The 21,226-nt window shown below is 45.8% G+C and overlaps 1 protein-coding gene across 15 annotated transcripts in view; it reads left to right on the plus strand.

Moving 5' to 3' along the window:
* MTMR1 (myotubularin related protein 1) overlaps positions 1-21,226 on the plus strand; it is a 63,932-nt gene continuing 42,706 nt past the window's right edge. For 2 of the 15 annotated variants that reach the window (XM_049107943.1, XM_049107948.1), the window contains exons 1-5: positions 1-173; positions 5,858-5,963; positions 17,576-17,599; positions 18,192-18,218; positions 19,955-20,008. In XM_049107943.1, coding sequence (XP_048963900.1) covers positions 16-173; positions 5,858-5,963; positions 17,576-17,599; positions 18,192-18,218; positions 19,955-20,008 — 369 coding nt within the window. In that variant the 5' untranslated portion in view covers positions 1-15. Of the gene's footprint in view, positions 174-1,223; positions 1,333-5,857; positions 5,964-6,792; positions 6,818-17,575; positions 17,600-18,191; positions 18,219-19,954; positions 20,009-21,226 lie in introns of those variants that run through there. The other 13 variants (XM_049107944.1, XM_049107947.1, XM_049107945.1 and 10 more) reach the window with 13 other exon arrangements.

Below are 21,226 nucleotides of genomic sequence, written 5' to 3' on the forward strand. Positions count from 1 at the left end.
CGGGCCCGGCGCGCCATGGATAGGCCGGCGGCGGCGGCGGCGGCGGCGGCGGCGGCGGGCAGCGAGGGCGGCGGGGGCCCGGGCCCCGGGCCGGCGGGCGGCAGGAGGCCCCCTCGAGGCGCCGGAGGCCCCGCCGTCGGCTCCCGGCAGCCCAGCGTGGAGACCCTGGACAGGTAAGCGGGCCCCGGCCGCCGCGGCCTCCGCGCCCCCGCCCCCCCCCCCCCCCGGGCCCCGCGCGCCGCGGTGGCCGTGCACCCCCTCCCCGCCGCTCCCTGCCCTGCCGGGCCCCCCTTCCTGGCCCGGACCCGGGGCCCTGCCCCCGCCCCCCGGGGCGCGCACCTGGCCCACTTCCGCCTTGCCGGCCGGGGCTCCCGGCACCCCTAGGGGCTCCGCAGCTGTCAAATCTTCTCGGCGCTTCTGCCCGCCGCACCTTGCCACGCGCCCCGCTGGCCTTACCGGGGCCGCGGCGCCTGTGGGGAGAAACTTGAACCCGGGGCTCAGCTCTTTCAGCGTGGCCTTCCCTCTCGGGGGTTGGAAGACCACAATCCCGCCGCCCCCCGGGACTGCTGGGGGCGGCGGGGGGGGCGGGGGGCTTTGCCTTTGGGGTTGGGAGTGGAGGACTGGAGGACGCAACCCCGTGGGTGTTGGAGCTGCTGCGGATGGAGGCAAAGTTACCCCGATTTGAAAGGATGGAAAACTTCCAAACTGCTCCTGATGCAGGAACACACAATCGTTTATTTCAGTCTTTCACACTTTGAAGGAAGCCGGTTCATTGTTTTCCTGAACACAGAAGCCTACTACTGCTTCCTAGGCAGAGCCGCTCTATGTCAGAAGTAGAGACCGACCGGGTCCAACTGGGAGGGCCACCCTAAGGCTCCAAGGATGAGCAGTGGATTGATTTTCCCGTGGCCCGGAATATCCAGTTTTCCCACATCTTGGCCACTTCGTTGACAGGAGAGGTCACTTAGGCAACAGTGTCGTAAGGCAGCTTGGTCAGTTTCAGATGCTCATTCTTGCCGGTGTTAGTCATAGCAGAGAGCTGAACTTTTGGGAGTTTCCCAAAGTGTAGCAACAACAAGAAACACTCCCTTTGTTCCTACCTCACTGTAATTACAGAGTATTCCACATTAATCCCCCAAGCAATCAGGGTCACTGAGAACTATAGTACTTGGAGCAGTCAGGATGCCCTCATTTGCAGAATTTCCCCAGTGTTTGAGGGCTTGGAGAGTCACAGAATAGTACAAGGTGGCTTTTGCTCTCAGGCTTACCTTCTCAGGAAGAATACAAACAAACCAGCAATTTAAATCGAATCTGCTGACTGCTAGGGTGAAGGTAAACAAGTACTCTGGACGGGGTATGTGTGGGAGTCATCTGAAAAGCTTTTTAAGAACTCCAGGTGACCAGGCCCAGTTCCTGAGCCTTCTGATTCAGGAGGTTTGGGGTGAGGGCCAGAATGTAGCATTTTTCAAAAAGCCTCAGCAGACTCCTTTTCGATTCATTGCACTGTGGGCACACAGAGGTGGGGTGCTTGATTTATTTTCAGTGGAAGGGGGTTGAGGATTATGGGCGGTTAAGGGAAGGAGACCTGCTGAGGAAGCTGACATTTGAGTTGAAGGGCCAGGAATGAGAAGTTAGCCAGGGGACAGGGCGGGGAGGACTTTCTGGCCACGGCAGTGGAATGTGCAGTCACGCAGGCGATGCTAGATGTGGGAACTGGTAGGACACAAAATGTGTGGGAAGGCAGAGGCCAGATCTTGAAGGGGCTTGAGTGCTTTCCTAGGGACTTGTGCCTTTATCTTCTGTGCCGTGCTTCTCAGGGCATGGTTGTGTGTGACCTGCATGGGAATCCCCTCCGGCGCAAGGTCCACATGCAGGTTCTTGGGTCCCACCCTAAGTCTGGTCTGTCCAACTCAGGGCCATGGCCTGGAGTTCTGCACTTTCAACGATCACCCACAGCTGCAAGTAAGTTGGGCCAGGGAGTCTCTTTTGCCCAGGATGGTGCCGGTTTACTAGCTGGGCAGGCACGGTTATTAATAGCGCCCTCCTTCAATAGTGTCTTGGTTTGGATGGGAGATGATATGGTCACCCTAGCTTTGGGGACCACAAAAGGATTTCCATCAGGTGAACTTGATGGGATGGGTTTGATGTTTGAGAACATTTGTTCTGCAGGGGTGTGGTGAATGGACTGGAGGCGAGGAGTCTTATTGAATAGGTTATGGAAAAGCAAATCACTCGTTCATTTGTATAGGACTGCCGCCTCTGTGTCAGGCACCGTGTGGGGCCTGTAGATTTGGCGGGGAACGAACACACACAGATCACTGCCCTTGGGGAGAGTATGTTTGGTTTGTTTTGGATGGACAAAAACCAAGTAAACTGCATCCTCTGTTAGACAGTGACAGGTGCTAGGGGAGAAATTAAGTTGGGAGGGGAATACGAGGTGTTGGGGGCCTGCAGTTTGGGGGGTGAATTGGAGTTTTACGGAGGATGGTCAGGGAAAGTCTGACTGAGAAAGGTGACATTTGAGTACTGCCCCTAAAGAAGGGAGGGGTCCAGTCATACAGATATTGAGGGCGACAGCATTCCGGCAGAGGCCTGTGCACCCTGGATAGGGGTGGACCAAGTGTGCAAGGATCAGCAAGGAGACCAGTGTGACTAGAGGGGAGGGAGCTAGGAGAGAGGTCACAGGGGCAGATTGAGTCATGGGGAGCTACTGGGGCTTTTGGAGCAGAGGACTGCCATACCCTGGTGTAGATTTCAGTAAACCTGTCGTTGCTGTGTGGACAACAGACGGAAAAGGGGAAGGGATTGAAGCAGAGAGACTAGCGGGTAAGAGACTATTGCAGTCATCCAAGTAAGAGAGGATGCTGACCTAGATAGCTGGAGGAGAGGAGGGAGAAGTGGTCAGATTATAGATGTAATTTGAAAAAAACCTGCAGGGTTGAGCCAATATGGTTTGCTGAAGAACATTGCTTGTTGGGTGGGAGAGAAGAATCAAGATGCCAAGATTTGGGGCTTGTGGGAAAATGGTGTTGCCAAGATGGAAAAGCCTCTGAATGGAGCACAGTTAGGAAATTAGCAGGCTCTCAGCTCCAGACATACCAGTTCTGACATGCCAGCTGTATATCCCAGAGCACAGGTCAAAGACGCAGTTGGTTCCTATAGGCCTGGAGTTCAGGGGTGTTGTGTGGGCTGGAGACCTAAATTTGGGAGTAATCTGCCTAGAGATGGGGCCTAAATTCAGGAGGTGGGAGGGGAATACAGAAGAATGATGGGAGTCTGGAAAAGAGGATTGTGATAGGGACTGACTGGGCAGGGTGCATTTTCGGGATACTAGCCAATAAGAGCGATGTGGCCTAGAGAGCATTCAGATGTGAGAGTGAGGTGAAGGGGGGCAGGCTGCAAGGTCGACCCTGGCTTTTGGGCACAGGAGTACCTGGGTAACTGCCTGTGCTCTCCCCTGACCTAGGAAACACAGGGGTGGGGGAGTGCATTGCAGGCTGAGCCCCCGGTGCTGGCTTCAACAGGTCGAGTTGGCAGGGCCTCAGGACCGACTAGTACAGATGTCTCCTTGGATCATGGGCATCCAGATCAGGAGACTCCAGGTCGGAGAAACAAAGCTGGCCTCCTCCAGGCTGCAGGCGGTTCTTAATACCAGGAGTGTGGTGGGAGATTGCACAGGGGGAACCTGGCCGACCTTCTTGGATCTGTCATCGTGACAGGCTCTGATTCATATTCTTCTTTGAAGAGTGACTCCTAGAGTGGAACCTGGCTCTATGGGCGAAGTTCAGCCCTGCCCCACGGAGTGGGGAGCCCTCCCCTCCCTCCTGAATACTGTACTTAATGATGACAAAGCTGCGGTCCTGCAAGAGGATGTGGCTTGCTCAAGGTCGCAGAGCTAGCTGGTAACAGAAACAGGACTCGGATCCAAGCCTCCTGTCTACCAGCCCACTATACCATGCTGTTTGTGACTGTGTTGGCCAGGACACTTCTGGTTGCAAGTGACAAAAAACACAACTCATTCTAGCTTAAGCCAAAAAGGAAATGTCTTGGCGCACATCACTGCTGCAGACGAGGAAAGAAGGCCAGGGGCACACTTGGAGCCTGAGCACACAGCATTGTTGGGGCTCCTCATCTCTTGTTTTTTCTTGTCCCATTCTTTATCTCTGTGGGTTTTTCAAGGTAGTGGGGATGGGGAGGGGCCTCCAGCGGTGCTGGGAGTGGATCTACCCAGCTTGTGATCTAAGAGGAAAGCGTGGGGCTGGCCTGGTCTGGGTCACTCTCCTATAAGTGGGCTCAGGAGGAGCAAGGTATAACCTCCCCCTCCTCCCCAGCTACCCCACAGAATCCTCTGAGGTGGGGAAGGACAGTTGCCCACAGGAGAAAAGTGTCCTTATCAGAAGAAGGAGGGAGGGATGCTGGGCAGATGGTAACAACAGGTCACCCACAGTGGGTGACCAGGCAGGTTCCTACTGTTAGATTTGCTATCTGGGGTGGGTGCTGGTAGGGAAGAAGGCAGTGTGACAAGAAAAGTATGATCTAACCGGCAGTAAAGGTGACTTAGCCTTTAAAAAAGAAACTAAAATCCCTTCCCTTTCCCTCCTTTTTTCTAAGTTAGAAATTGTAGCAAATAGGATTTTGACATATGTTGGGAATGTTATGACACATGGTAGGAATGTCTGCCCATTGAGTGCATGTTTTTACTTATATTTTCAGCCCCGCAGCTAACCACTGGGCTGTCTTGATCAGAGACAGAAATTGAATCCCTAGTAGAGAGCATCGAGTATCTTCATTTAACTGTTCAGGCTATTTCACACACTGCCTGGGGATCCTACTCTTTCACTCTTTCCAATGGATGAGTGCGGATTTAATTAGTGATGAGATTTTTATAGGTCTGGAACTTTCTTTACAGCGAAACCTACCTGCAGGATAAACTTTCATGGACATGTCTTGCCCTTCGCTTAATACCTTCGGTGCTTTGGTGAGGAGCCTGGCCCCTTGGGGGCAAGTTTTCATTCCCTCACTGCCTGTGCGTGGAAACATGGTGACACTTGAGAGCACCGTGCAAGTGTCAAGAACGATGCCATTTTCCTCGCATGACTGTGTGCTCGCCCAAGGCAGTGGCTGGCCTCTGGGGTGCTGGCCTCTGTTCTGCCTTCCAGCTCAGTGAGTCGCTCACTCTTGGTTGAGCCGTGTCCCGGAAGGACAGCCTTCGTGGAGCTGGGGGCAGGCCCGCCGCCACCTTCTGATTGGGCGCAACACCTCTGCTGCCTCAGTTTTCTCATCGCAGAAACCTGCTGGCTATTCCCCGTTCTGCCTTCTTATCACGCTGTGGTTGTGAGGCTCTGCTATCATAACAGACCGGAAGAGCCTTTGCAAGTTGTCAGTGCACTTACAGAAATGTAAGGTAGCTTTATTACTACATGCAGGACATCATGTATCTAGCCTGGTCTTTTTAAAATCACATAATCAACTGTTCTGTTAAAAGTCTCTGTGAAAAACATGCCGTGAGATAAATAGTTCACTTTAGAATTCATATTCCATACACATTAAGAATATTCACTCCATATAGTTGTAATATAGTAAAATTCCATGAGATGATAGAGAATAATGTGCTTAACTGTCTAATATCTAGACTCTTAAACGCAAAAAATTGGTTGATTTAAAATCAGCCTGGAACCTAACTTTACTTCCTGGTTGTCAAGATTTCGTTTCTTATATGAGATGTAAGGGTAACCAAGTAGTCTAATAAAAATTTGTTTTCTAAAAAAAAAATGTACATATATCCCTAGTCAGTGCTCATTTTTTTTTCACTGAGAGCTGACGTCTTAAAATATTTTAATCACACTATTTCTTTTAGTCCTACAGGATCACATGTTGAATGGTGTAAACAGCTTATAGCTGCTACAATTTCTAGTCAGATTTCAGGTTCAGTGACATCAGAAAATGTATCCAGAGACTACAAGGTAAGCAGCATTGAGTCCTTAATTGATTTTCAATGTATCAAGAAGCTTTGCATTTTTTAAAGGATTTATTTTATTAATTTGTTTATTTATTTGAGAGAGAGCATGTGTGCAGGGCAAGGAGGGGGAGTAGGCAGGGCAGGGAGGGGGAGTAGGAGGAGTGGGGGAGTAGGAGAAGAATGTCAAGGAGGGGACTACTGAGCTCAGAGCCCAGTGTGGTGCTTGATCCCACGACCCCAAGATCACAACTTGAGCTGAAATCAAGAGTTGATCTTTTAACCGACTGAGCCACCCAGATGCCCCAAGAAGCTTTGCGTTTTTAAGTGAGACTTTAGCCCCTTGATGCTCAGTGGACGTTTGCTTGGAAACAAGGGTGAAAGGTTTTCTGTTAGATCTGAATGTTAGAGGAGAATTTTTACCGGGATCTAGTGTGTGTACTCATGATTTTTGTAATTGGGAGGAAAAGCTATCTTTAGATTATATCTTTTTTTAAAAAAAATCCTGCTCCATTTTAGTATTTTATTATATCACATATTGTGTTTTTGCATTTTATTATAATAAATGCCTATATTTTCTTTGATCATATCCTGAACTTCAGAAAATGTCTGATAGTATTTCCCAGCTTCACAATTTGTGTCTGTACTTAGGTACTACCTGTGGGTATTCAGCATTAACATGTGATGCTGCAGTGCAAAAACTTGCAGAACTCCTGAATGTTGTATGGGCAGCCTCATTTTTTGGTCCTTAATTTTTATTCTCTGTTTATTCTAAAGTTGAGAATGGTAAGCTCCTTGTCAGCAGAGACTGGGGCTCTTTTACTGCCCACTGCTTCCCAGCACGCTCCTGGAGTATAACAGGTGCTCCATAAATACTTGTTGAGTCAACTAACAATTAAAAAACTTCTGTGCTCCATCTTTGTTAAGCCTAAGACTAACTTTGTTTTAATGTCAACAGACCATTAAACCATGCTTATGTTGCAGCAGTAGCATGTGCTTGAATTGAGGTTTCAGTTTATTATAGCTACTTACCTGTGCCTGTTAGTAAGAGAGAATCGATTTTCACAAGTACAGGTGAACTACATTTAGTATCCCAGACTACCCTCAGTCAACAGCCTCTCAAAATCACAAGTCCTTGCCAGGCGCCAAGTCTTATAAACAGTTCAAGAATGACAGGAAAGATCCTAATTAATTCTTAATCCATGCTCCTTGCTTAAGGGCTCTGGCCTCCGTTCTCCTCCTCTGTTTCTCATAATGTACCAAGTGCAGAAACTGACTCGAGAGGCCATGGAATTGACATTTGGCTGTCATGCTGTACTTCATCCGAGCCTTTGATGCTGTTGATTAGGCCTAGCAGAGGAAAGCAGGGCTGCGGATTAGTAGAAATTGGATCAACTGCTCAGCCAGAAGAGTGACAGTACATCACTCTCGATAGGTTTCCCTGCTACCTGGTTTTCACGTTTGTCCATGTAGGAGCAGCTGGGGTTCCGGGTGTTCCAAACCCAGCTGGGCACATATGCCGGCTGCAGGTGGGAGGAACATTTGCTGCATCGCTGATGCCGGAGCGGCTGGTCGCTGAGCAGCTGCCACCCCACCAGGCCCAGTTGCCCTGTCGCCCCCTTCTTAGCTGAGAAACTGCCCCACTGGGTGGAGAGGCTCATGAACCCGTATTAGCGGAGGCCTCGGAATGGTTTTCTTTCTGGACAATTAGGAGTTAACTGTAATGTTTTCTTTATGCTTGATTACTTGTTAGTGTTGTGAGGGTTCTATAAAAGACTGTTGACCGTGTGCAAAGCTTTCTAACCTCTACATTAATAGATTACAGTGAATCTGTACATTAATATGAAGCAACGAAGTTTTTTTGATTTTAGTCTATTTACAAATTTTGTGTAGCAGAATTAGCTCATGTTGGAATGGTTTAACAGATGGCATTTGGAAAAAAATAAGGCAGTTCTAGATTTTATAAATTGAATTTTAGGTACCTACATCAGATCATAGCTAAAGCTTTAGATGAATGATTGTGAGAGAACACGTTTTATAATTATCTTTGTTATATTTGCCCTGTAGCCAAGTATGCAAAGTCAGCATTAAATATATAGTTCAGGAGTTGTTTTCTTTAAGAAGAGAGTTTTTTAAATAACAAAAGGGTAAAATGTTTTTAAACCATAAGGATAATTTTAAATGCTACTTATAAAGTCGTTCTTAAAATCAGAGTACCCCCCCAAAAAAAAATCAGAGTACCCAAGATGGGCCTCCTATACCTCTGTCATGGGAGCCACTGCATGGGGTTTTTCCTGAAGGTCCAGACACAATTCCTTGAGGATCTAATGTGTAGTCATAAATCAATAATAGTTCAGATTATCTACTGTGCAAATATCCTCTTTGAAATTCACACACAACGTGGGGGTTCATTTATTATAGGTTAAGTTCCATATCAGTAATTAAATGGGAGCGAGTGTTTATAATGGAGCTGAGCATGTGCATCTTGATTCGAAATGCTGATTGTCTTTCACAACGTAGGCTGCTGAGGGTACTACATCCCCCTCATCACCCCTTGAGCATGTGTATGACTCCACAGTTTTCTAATACTTTCTTGTTGGTTTTGTAATACTTTTTTTTTTTTTTTTTTTTTTTTTTTAATTTTTATTTATTTATGATAGTCACAGAGAGAGAGAGAGGCAGAGACACAGGCAGAGGGAGAAGCAGGCTCCATGCACCGGGAGCCTGATGTGGGATTCGATCCCGGGTCTCCAGGATCGCGCCCTGGGCCAAAGGCAGGCGCCAAACCGCTGCGCCACCCAGGGATCCCGGTTTTGTAATACTTTTTGACATATAATCTGCTTCAGTCTTAAAACAACCAAATGAGGTAGCTTTTATTATAATCATCATTTAACAGAGGAAGAAACCAAGGCTCGGAGATGTCAAATGACTTGCTTGGTATCCCATAGCTAGACTTGGGATTTTTCAGCAGGACAACTGGAAAGCTAGAGTATATTTAAAATTTTGTCCCCCTGCTCTTGCCTACCCTTCTTCACAATGTGGCCCTTGGGTTTTCCCACATCAGCACTCACCATTCTGTAAAAATGCAGCTCCCTTCCATGGTCCCTATCCCACCCATGAGTCAGAATCTCTGCAGGTATGGAACCCAGGGCCTCTTATATTTCTTATGTATAGTAAAATCTGAAATGCTAGGCTTCTTAGGTTTATAGCTTGTTTCTGGTACATTCCTACATATCTGAATAATTAGCAACTCAGGTTAGGTTTTAGAGAACAGTTGTTTTATTATTTATTCATGTCATAAATTGACAATAGTCTCAGGGTCAGATCACCCAGACTATGGTAAGAATATCACTTTTATCAGGTGAGGTGAGTTTAGATGGTATGTTTGTGGACCTGTGTTCACAGTTATGTAGTCATTTTAAATATGTATTAGAAAAGCTAGCACACACAAAAAAGAAAAGCTAGCACATTCAACTTGTGATTTAATGGATGTTGTTGCGTAGAGCTAGGCAAAGTATGAAAACGGGGTCAATTTAAAATCAATGTAAAGATAAATACTAATATTAGCATAGGCAGTATAGAGAGAGACCAAACCGAGCTTGTAGAGGTGGTGTATGAAATGACAGAAATTTGGGAAATATTGTCCCAGCCGTAAGACTAAATAGCTATTATGTTGAATTGTGGATCAACTAAATTAATAAATGTATGCTTTAATACCAAGTCACCCTGAAGATTCGCCTGATGGTTAAGACTACTAGAAATGTAATAAAATGTTTTGTTTTGTTTGACCCCCTCCCCGCACCCCACTACCAACTCAGCTCATTTGCTTTTCACTTTTACTGAGCTAACAAAAAATAAAAGTCTTTTTCTCGAATCTGTCAGAGATTTTAAGAACAGGATCTGAATGTGATGTTCCATAGATTGGATGCAATAACATGGTAACAAATTGTAACGAAGCTTCCTAGGCACGGTTAGTAGAAGTGACCTCATCATCACCATCACTACCCCTGTTCCTCTCCTTTTTTTTTTCCTTCCCTCCTCCATGCACACACAATAGCGAGATGTCTTCTTTAAACGTTCTGAAGAAAAGAGAAACAATGGAGAGGGGCCTATACTAAGTGTAATTATTTAACAAGTTAGTATGGTGAGTAAATTCAGGATCCTAGACAAAAATTTCCAGGAGGGCTTTGGTGGGAAGTAAGATGCAGTGCACGGGCAAGGCTTCATGACGCCTGAGCTAGGTTTTGGGGAATATTTCTTACACTGAGTACTAGTCTATGAATAGAGAAGCTCGAGCATGATCTTTCAGAATCTATGGCTGTAACCCATTGTTTAAGCTTGGCCTTGTGATTGATTTATTAAATCAGAGTTTTCAGATGTCTACAAGCTAGGCAGACACGGGAGGGGGCAATGGAGAAGAGCATGTCCCCTTAAAAACAATTTTAAGAACACCCTGCTACTACTGCCTGTTTGAGCGTTAGGCCTCCAGTTGGTAACCAGTGCAATAGAAAAGTGTTATCCTGTCTTCCACGGTTACTTGTGGGGAAAAACTATTTCTTAAAAATACCAAGATTTCGTCAGAGAAAGACAAATACCATATGATTTCACTCATATGTGGAGTTTAAGAAACAAAACAGATGAATGTGGGGGAAAAAAGAGAGAGACAAACCATGAAACAGACTCTTCACTCTGGAGAACACACTGTGGGTTACTGAGGGAGGTGGGTGGGGGGATGGGGGAATGGGGGATGGGGATGAAGGAGGACACTTGTGGTGGGCACCAGGTCCAGGTGTTGTATGGAAATGATGAATCACTCAATTCTATCCCTGAAACTAATATTACACTGTATGTTAACTCACTGGAATTTTAAAACCTGAAAAAAATTATCAAGATTTCAGCTTCTGCTTCTGGAAAAATGGAGCCAATGCATGTTTTCCTATTCGTCATGCTAAGTACACCCAAAACCCTGGACATCAGCTATAAAATAAACGTAGAGTGTGCCGAAAAGTGGAAGGCGGCAGAGTGATCAGGGACCTTAGGACCCAAGGAATGACATAGCAGTGAGCTCCTGCATTTTGTTTCTGCCACGTATGTCCCAGACTTGTTGCTGAAGAAGCCAGCAACCCAGAAATGCCAACGGGCATCAACAACAAAAGCCTATTCTCTCAAGCCAAAGGACCGGGAAAGGGACAGCCTAGCAAAAAGAAAACTTAGGCACTAATCACTGTTCTCCAGCCAAACACCACAGAAAAAGGAGTGCCCCCCCCGGCCCCCGCCCAGCAGGGCCCAGTCGGGAGCCTAGATTTCCCACCCTTGCCAGGCTGTAATGAGGCACAACAACCCTGGGCAGTGATGGTATCAGAGGAAGCCTAGTGGAGAGTCAGACTTTCACCACTGCCCATTGGTGGGGAGGCTGTGCCTCCTACTGTGGTGTCAGTGGAGGCCATGTGAGGGGCAGGAATGAGGTATCCATGCCGCTGGCAGCCAGGGAGATATGAGTGGCAGCCTGGGAGGGGGGGGTGCTGGGACTCTCGCCCCCACCCAGAAGTAACCAGGAGTCCCCCATCCTCTGGTGTCCGTGGAGGCTGAGTGGCTGTAATGAGGTGGTGCCCCTGCTTCTGCTGCAGCAGTGTCAGAGAAAGCCCGCTAAAACAGAAGGTTTAAATAAGATCCATACTCTCATAACTAATACTCAGAAAGTTCAGATTGCTATTGGAAATCACTCGTCATAGCACGCACCAGAAAGATTGCAGAGTATGAAAAAAATCAATCGGTGACAGAACTGAGATGGCAGATGTTCGAGTTTTGTGAAAATGAGTTTTTTTGTTTTTTTTTTTTAAAGATTTTATTTTTCATGAGAGACGCAGAGGGAGAAACAGACTTCATTCAGGGAGCCCGATGAGGGACTTGATCCCAGGACCCTGGGATCACTCCCTGAGCCGATGGCAGACGCTCAACCACTGAGTGGCAGCCTGAGCCACTCAGGCGTCCCGAAAATGAGTTTACAGAAGCCATCATAAAATTGCTTCAGTAAACAATTCCAAATATGCTTGAGACAATGAAAACATAGAAAGTAGGAGAAAAGAAATAGAAAAGTTTCATCAAGGAAATGGAAGATAAAGAAGAACCAAATGGAAATTTTATTTTTTTTTAATTTTTATTTATTTATGATAGTCACAGAGAGAGAGAGAGAGGCAGAGACATAGTCAGAGGGAGAAGCAGGCTCCATGCACCGGGAGCCCGATGTGGGATTCGATCCCAGGTCTCCAGGATCGCGCCCTGGGCCAATGGCAGGCGCCAAACCGCTGCGCCACCCAGGGATCCCCCAAATGGAAATTTTAAAACTGAAAAATATAATAACTGAAAATTAAAAAAAAATCCTCAATGAATGGGTTTGATAGTACAGTAGAGAGGACAGGGAAAAGAATTGGATGCGTCTTAAGGGAATTGAGCCAAAAACGCCCTTCAGCAAAGGTCATGTACTATATGATTCCACTTAGGTAACAGTCTTCAAATGACAAAATGTTCGTCACAAAGGGATTCCTGGTTGCCAGGGATCTAGGACGGGAGAGGCAGTGAGAGAAGCCAAAGTGGCTCTGGAAGGTGACAGTAGGAGTCCTGGTGTTGAGATTGTTCTGCGTCTTGATTGTGTCCGTGTCAGTTTCCTGCTTCTGGCATCCTTCTAGAGTTCTGTAATATGCTGCCACTGGGGAAGCTGAATGCCATGGTACATGGACTCTCCGCTATTTCCCACCACTGCCTGTGAGTCTACAATTATCTCCAAATTAAAACTTATTTTTTAAAAAGTCAAGATTTTTACAGACTGCTCAGTGAGTCTACACTGCACGTAAAACAAATCTCGATTAATACGTCTAAAGCTCATGATTTATCAGAAGTAGGATTTGAGTGAAACATCAAGTTACCTAGCAAAGATGTGAGAATTTCGTTAGAGGATAGCGACAGCAGATCTCAGTTTAACTAGTTCAGTTACAGATCTCCTCATCCCTTTTGTAAGTGGCACTTGGGGCCAGCACGCTTCATTGAGGGCGGAATTGAATGGCTGCTTTGTCACCTTTCTGGGGACGGGGGGCAGCTTCGGAGAGTGGAAGGTGACTGTTGCAGGCTAGAGTTTGACAGTGGAGGTCAGGCCCGGTTCAGGTGTGGCCAGTTTCCCAAAGACCAGGCTTATGTTTTGATGCCTAGTTACGATTTGGTTTTTTTTTTTTTATTATTTATGATAGTCACAGAGAGAGAAAGAGAGAGGCAGAGACACAGGCAGAGGGAGAAGCAGGCTCCATGCACCGGGAGCCCGATGTGGGATTCGATCCTGGGTCTCCAGGATCGCGCCCTGGGCCAAAGGCAGGCGACAAACCGCTGCGCCACCCAGGGGTCCCCCTAGTTACGATTTGTATTCGCCTGCCCTGGGCCTCTGCCTCTGGCCAGCCGGTGACCACCAAGCTGTGTAGAATCCAGTTGTTAAGATGCCCACAGCAAGAGGAATGATCTCCTGAGCCAACAGGTCACTCTTCCAAAGCAGGGTTAGAGACCTCTTCTTTTTCACTCATTTTGTAGTGATCTGATAGCCACAGCAAAATTATTTTAAATGTAGGCTTCACGCCCAAAAAGAAAACAATGGTGTTTTTACCTCAATATCACAGTCTTTTCTTGAAAAGAAGCCTCTTAGAGGCATAAGTTCAAAACAAGTCACTTAGAAAACGCTGATACTTATTTGATTTAATATTGTCTTATGTGGCTGATCAAACAGATCATAAACTTTGGGTTCGGAGCACTTTGCCTTGAGCCCCGGCCCTTTAATTGATGAGCTGCGCAACAAGTTATTATTTAACCTTCTCGGGCCTCAGTGTCCTCGTCTGCATAGTGGGTGTTACAGCAGAGGCTTAAGGTATTACATCGGGTGGCCTGTGAATGCTCATTTAGCTGACACTCTCAGCCTCCACAAATGTGTATGGTATATGTACCAAGCGGTCCTGGAGGAGCAGAGTCTAATTGCTGAACAGCCCTCTCTTTCCCCAGTCACGGTGTGGGCACCTGTTCTGTGCGAGGGGCTGGGCCGCACCGAGTTCCTCCTGGGGGAAAGCGACACCAGAACCTACAGCTGAGGTTGGACGGTGGTGAGGCTTGAAACAGATGCGTAAACGACACGGGGTGAGGCAAGTAAGGGCAGAGCAGGAGTTCTGGAAGCCGTGAGGGCCTTGGTCTGCCTCCTTCAGAGGGGAACAGGTTCAGGGGTCAGGGGGGTGTAATAGGGGTACAAACAGGGGCCCTGAAACAGCCAGCTGGGGTTTGGATTCCCACTCTGCTTTTGCTGGCTCTGTGACATTTGGGGAGTTACTGCAGCTCCTGCTGCCTCGGATCCCTCACCTGTCACATGGGGATAACAGTACCTCCTTCCTGGTGGCTGGGAGGGCTGGGAGAGTTGAGATGACATGTGTGAAGCATCTAGCACAGCACCTGCAACACAGCCGCGTGCCGGTATTTGTGCTGCCGCCACTGGCTGCATTTGGGAACTTCCTGACATCCTTCCATGCTGTTGGAGGCTTAGTGGTGTCAGCTCTTACCTTATAAAGAGTTAAGATAGGAGCCAGGCAGAGTGAGAATGCAACAATTGTTCAGAGCTGGCTTGGAGGGCCTGGCATAGGGGTGAGGCCACAGTGGGTCCCGAGGGGCAAAGAAGAGCACATCGACCCCCTTACCAAGAGCGCGTGGTCAGCGGGAGCCCTGACCTCTCTGGTGCACCCTAAAGGATGGCTTGAAGGGAACCTGAAAGCAGAAGGAGAGAGCTTTAACCCCCATGCACGCTTTTATACAAATTGAAATCTTGGTGCTTGTGTGGGGAGAAGTTCACTGTTCTCTTCTGCTACTTCGCATGGTACATGTGGAACCCTCCTGATGCCTGATGTGTGGGTTTTCCCGCATCCCAGCCAGGTCTGCAACACCAGCTGGGTGTCCTCCAATTCAGTTCAGTTCAGTTCTGACACTGACTGGAGTTAGTACAGACCCCACAGGGGAAGGCCTCCGTCCCACGAGACTGTCCCTCACTTCGGACACCAAACGAAAGTAGTGGGCCCCGGGTTCCCCATGACTTCTGTCCAGCCTGGCTCTAAAATGGGGGTTCCCAGGACCCCCTCCTTGATTTTGCTCATTTCTAGAACAGCTCACAGAAATCAGGGAAGTGTTTACCACCTTTATTAAAGGACATGACAAAGGAGATAGATGAACAGCCAGATGAAGAGATACATACGGCAGGTGCTGGGAGGGTCCCAGGCGCAGGAGCTTCTGGCGCCATGGACTTGGGGCACACCACTCTCCCAGGACATGAATGTGTTCAGTGCAGAAGCTCTCTGCACCCCCATGCTATTGGGATTTTATGGAGACCTCATCACATGGGCATAATCCACTACCTCACTCTCCGGGCCCTCTCCCTTCTGCAGGGTGAGGGGTGTGGAGCCGAAAGTTCAAAGCTTCTAATAGTGGCTTGCTCTTTCTGGTGGGAAGCTCCCATCCTAAGCCACGTAGAGTTGTCTCATTACCAGATTACTTAACTGGGTCTTGGTTTTCTCATCAGAAAATGCAGCCAATGATTGTTTTTATCTCACAAGGTTGTTTTGAAAATAAAATGAATTAATACATACAAACTACTTAGGAGAATAGCTCTTAAAATCATTCCATGAATATTTTTTTATGATGCAAGGAAAACAGTAAAGGAACTAAAAATTAAATTTCCATCAGCAGAAATGGAAAGAGGGAGATAGGAGTTTGAGAAAGCTTATTTATCTTTTATTTTTTTAAGATTTATTTATTTATTTATTTATTTATTTATTTATTTATTCATTCATTCATTCATGGAAGACAGAGAGAGAGAGAGAGAGAGAGAGAGAGAAAGAGAGAGATAGAGAGGCAGAGACACAGGCAGAGGGAGAAGCAGGCTCCGTGCAGGGAGCCCGATATGGAACTCGATCCCAGGACTCCAGGATCACGCCCTGGGCTGAAGGCAGCGCCAAACCACTGAGCCACCCAGGCTGCCCTTATTCATCTTTTAGAATGAGACATGGATAGATACTGTTTAAAGTTGACAAATCGAGAATTAGAGGTGTAATCATGTTTGGAGTTATGGAGGCAATCCTCAGAATCAAAAATTGGTCCAGTTAAGCATGGTTGTCACGAGGGAATGAACATGCTCAGAGAGGGGAGACCTTTTTTGAGTTTATTGCCATCTATGCCCCATTTTGCGTTGTTTACCCTCATGGGCATGTATTTTCTTGATTTTGTACTGACTTTCTTGAGGTGTACTTCACATACTTATAGTATACAATTTGATACACGTTTCAATAAGTACATACCTCTTAATCACCACGATTATGAGGATAAGCATCCATCACTCCCTTCTGCCAAAAATAAATAAATTTATTAAGAAGCCAGGTTTAGGTTCTTCAGTATAGTCTGTATTTAGGAATTTATGGGCTTTAGGTCTCTTTCAGCTACAGTATCACCACTTAACTCAAAAACCTTTTTTACTTCAGAGGGTATTTTAATGATGATACAGTGATGTTTTTTGACATCTGTGGCCTTGTATTCATATGATCTTATCTATCCTGAGTAAAACTTAAAAAGCCAATAATTAGAACCTCTGGTGAATTTTTTTCTTTTTTAATGATCTGTTTTCCACAGAACATGTAGTGCTTACATGGGAGGCTTTCACACTGTGGATTGGGGAACAGAGACATTCAAGTCTGCCTCACTTTCCAAAGGTCCATCCATTCCCTGGGGTGTTCTCTCCAGCCAGAGCTTCCTGAATGCATACACTGCGTGTTCGAGTAGAAGTCACCGGCAAGGGTGTAGGAATAACATGTCTCTGCTTAATAAAGCTTGGCTTCTCCCTTCCTCCCCTCCTTCCCCTGCCCTCCCAGCAGAGCCAGTTGCCTCTTCCCACCTGCAGCTGCCCCTTCCCTGTTGCCAGTAGGAGTTAAGGTGAGGGGCAGGTACCTTTCTCTCCATGGGTGGCCATGGCAGGGAGTTTAACTTTGGAGTTCTGAGTAAAAGTTGAAAATAAAATTTCTATAGAGACCAGCTTAAGATTTATGGTTAACTAGGTTTTATGATACTATTAGTGCTAATAGCTGAGCCCTTCCCTTGGTCAAATGTGGGGGCTTTTGTGGTTTTTGGGTTCCCTTTTTGTTTTTGTTTCTGTGGGCTGGTTTGGGAGCAGAACTGCTGTTTTGTATCATTGTTTCTATGGGGAGAATGCATTCAGTATTCCAAACAGACACACAAGTGAACTTTTCAAACACAGCCTGTTCACAATGGCTTATAATGGTACTTGACAGAAGGGGTTTGTGTTTAAAATAATGTAGTTTGTCTCAGCCTAAGGGCAATAACTTTCTCCAAATCAGAGACTTGCCGGAGAATTCCAGGACAAACGTGTTAAGATTGATTCAATAGCGAACAAAACTTGGAGGGCAAACATGTTAGGATCGATCTGGTTGGTTTAGTTAGAGGATTATTCTGTTCCATCGGGATGGGCTGGTGAGCTTAACAGCCTCTTTCACAGGTCAATAGTCATGTGTCCATGATGATGATATTCTGTATTTTAACTAACAGGTTTTCAGGAGGCCTGATATAAGGGTAAGGATGTGTGGCTTTCGGCACCTGGGCCTCCTACTTGTCGTGTGTCTTTGTGCTTGATCCAACACTTAGTCTATTTAGCGTTCTTTACCTTCTCACTGGGTTTATGAATCACTCGGATCAACTTGCTCTGCTGTGTCACAGCTTTAAGTGTTCACTAGAAACGCTTTATTTGTTACAGTGTTTTTGTGCAGTAAAAGCTAGCGTGTGTGAGGGCAGGATGCTCAAGTTGTTGCCAGCGTGCAGTACTGATGTTTGTTGGGTTACATGAATTCTGACCAAATGGAGATTCATGGCAGGGGCTTACATGGCCAGGCCTGCAGAGCCCTCTTTTCACCTCGTTTACCATGTAACTCGTCCTAAAGAATTGAACAACACCAACAAAGTGGTGATCTGCCGTCCAGCTTATCTAAGTCAGATTTCAAGTCACCTCTCTGTTTGCATGCTGACTCTAAGAAGCAGAAGTGCTAGTCTTGAGTATCAATGTAACAGAATCAGTTCCGTTTAGTAGTTCTTAAAATACAGATGTGGCTGTTATAAGTAGTGGACTGTCGCTTATATTTTCCTCATGATTTTCCTTCCTTTATTTCAGAATATTCATAAAGCAAGACAAAGATTGGTAATGTGCATGTGTTTGAACCTGAATATCAGATGTTGAAAATTAACCTATTTTTATTCAATGAAAATATTGTGGATTTTGACAGAATAAGTTAATAACTTGAGTTTAAAATGGTTAATCTTAGTGAAGCCAATGCAGTAGTACAAAAATTAGCAGGTTAAGTCAAATTCTTGTTATCCCAGTTGGTTTATCTTTGTTTAATCTTGTTTTTACTATGTTTCCTTTAGCTCGTGGGAATCATTTTCTCTCACTGATTCACATTGTTAAATATTAGTGTTTGGCTTTTCATTTGCATGTTCTTCGAACCACTGTGTGGTTTTCTGTTGTTTAGTCGTTCACTTTTCTGTTTTTAAAATTTGTATCAAAGAATGATTCCATTTTCTTTGTATTCAAAAAAATGGAAATTTCAAAAACTCTTGCATTTTATTTATATTTTTAAAAGAGTATTTATTTGAAAGAGAGAGAGAGAGATCACGAGCAGGGGGGAAGGGCAGAGGGAGAAGCAGACTTCCCGCTGAACAGGGAGCCCAATGTGGGGCTCGATCCCAGGACCCCAGGATCATGACCTGAGCCTAGGGCAGACCCTGAACCGACTGAGCCACCAGGCACCTAAAAAAGAAACTGTTGCGTTTTAAAAATTACCCTGCTTTGAAGGGTAGCAGTACCAACTGGGTGCTAAATTCAATCTGATGACAGAGTGTAACAGTGTATTAAGGAGCTGTTTTACCATATTGACAGAAATGAAAGGTGATAAATAGTAAATTCTTTTAAAGCTTTTCTACTTCTTTGCTGATTGATTGCCTTTTAAAGAAATACAGTCATGGGAACCAAAGTTCCATGAAGAAAAAAATATATCTATGTTAAATTTCAATTATTTGCGGCCCCAGGGAGTTGATTCGACTTTCAAAAGGGGTTATAATCTTGTCTTCAGCATTTATATTCTTTGTACCACCTGCTGAATTGAAAGCCCAGTTTTGAAAGTTTCCAAAGCAAACTGATTCTATGAAGAGGTTAAACTAAGCCTAGTATATACCTTTAAAGGAATTGGAAAACAAGTAACCTTGTGACCTTTCAGCTGTTTCTTTGAAGCACATTGGTACTTTAATTAGAAATCTTTACTATGGTATTGATTCATAAAGCACAATATTTATTTAGCAATAATTTACAGATTGTACATGTCTGTCTCCAGCATGTAATCTGTGCCTGTGCATGTGTGTGGAAAGTTCATGAATACTAGCGGACTTGAGCCCTGAATAGTAGTTCTTTAGAGTATATGAGCACTTACCGCATTTGAAATACACGTGTCTGAACTGCCTTCGTATTTTGGCTTGGTTTTGCCCTTTCCTTGGTTCTGATGGTATGCTTTATGTAGTATGAGCGTGTTACGTGTCTGTTATTTTGTTTCGTTGCCATATGCTATCGTATTGCTTGGTTTTACCAAAGATGGTCCATTCTTTGAAATCCATGATGTCTGTTTGCTTTTCCTTTTTCTGCCCCGACACAAACACAGAATAGATACTCCATGTTAGGCTGAGGATGCTCTAGAGGGTCAGCACACCATTTCCTTAACTGCAAGGGGGAAAATGTTGGGATTTGCAAAGCCGTGAAAGGTGTGTCAACTTTTACATGCTTAGTGTCTCTTTAAAAAAGAACTTCTGTCCTTTCACCTGTCTGTTTGCACGTGTCTCTCTTTCTCCTCTTTGCCGTTTCTTGTCCGTGCACCTGGTGCTGTGCAGGAGACTCAGGAAGAGCACAATGGCTACCCTTCTGGAGCTGAAGCTGATCAGGTGGCAAGTTCTACGTGTCCATCTGTCTGTAGCTACAGATCGTGTTCTTAGAAGCCATTTCATACTAGATTTCTAGATGATGAGCAGATGCTTTCACCACTATAGTAGTGCCCTCCTGTCCGAGTTTGGTAGATTCCGTTATGACATTATTTGCCAAAATTGGTTTATCCAACATTTTGTCACCCAGAAATTTAGTTATCCGTGCTGCTTGGTTTTCCCAGACGGGGTCAGCTGCGAGGTAAGGAGTCTCAGTCACAGCAGGACTCCGAACTGCCTTTACAGAGGTTGTGATTATGCTAAGGGTGCTCCTTGAGGGTGTTGACTTTGCTTTATTCACATTTGCATGGTCCGTGCCCAACATAGTTCCCGGTACCTTGTGTGTATTTGTGGAATGAGTCTATATAGTTTGCGTTGATTAATCAGAAGGAAAAAAAAAAAAAAACATCAAGTCTTCTGGAGTGCTTACTCTTTGCTCAGTACCTCAAGGCCCTCTGGAGTCTTTTAAAGCAGCAGAACTTTGTCCAAAGCCTATATAGAATCTCTGTATGTGAAAGCGCCAGAAGAGCAGCTCCAGGGAAACCTGGCCGGCCACCCCCATGCCCAGCTGTGCCTTTGTCTAGCCACCCTCCTTTGGTGACCCTGGAAGCACCTTGAAGAGCCCGATTTGAAAGCCAGTGCTTTTGGCATGCAGCCGTTACAGAAACTGTCTACCCAGCAGCTTCCATTCATGATGAGAAAAGTAGCAGAGAGGCCAGAGCCATCCAGTGGGCTGGGGTCCTCGGGGCCAAATTTGGGGAGTTGGTGGGCCTTCCGCTGGACTTGCAGGGTCACTGAAACAGGGTTTGAATGGGATCACCATAGGGAGTTCCTCAACTGGCCAACACGTGGAGCAGAGATACCAAGACGAACAGGTGTGTTCAGAAGATCAGTTTGCCCACAAGAATATTCCATTCTCTGATTATACTGTACATGGGTTGGATAAATCAAGGGTCAAATCATGTCTTGTGCAACTTAGTAGTTGCAGTCAAAGCTTAATATAGCACAAGTGTGAGTCCCATTTCCTAACACCAGCTTTATTAAGAGAATCTACTGTACTCACAAAATAACGAGCCTTTAAGAACTATTCTTCTCTTAAATTCCTATGCTAAAGCTAAATGTGTTTCCTATACAAAAGAAACCTTTTATGGGAAAATCAGAAGCAGTGGGATCATTTGTTTTGTT

This window comes from Canis lupus, chromosome X, assembly GCF_003254725.2.
Source record: "Canis lupus dingo isolate Sandy chromosome X, ASM325472v2, whole genome shotgun sequence".
In the NCBI taxonomy this organism is placed as follows: domain Eukaryota; kingdom Metazoa; phylum Chordata; class Mammalia; order Carnivora; family Canidae; genus Canis; species Canis lupus.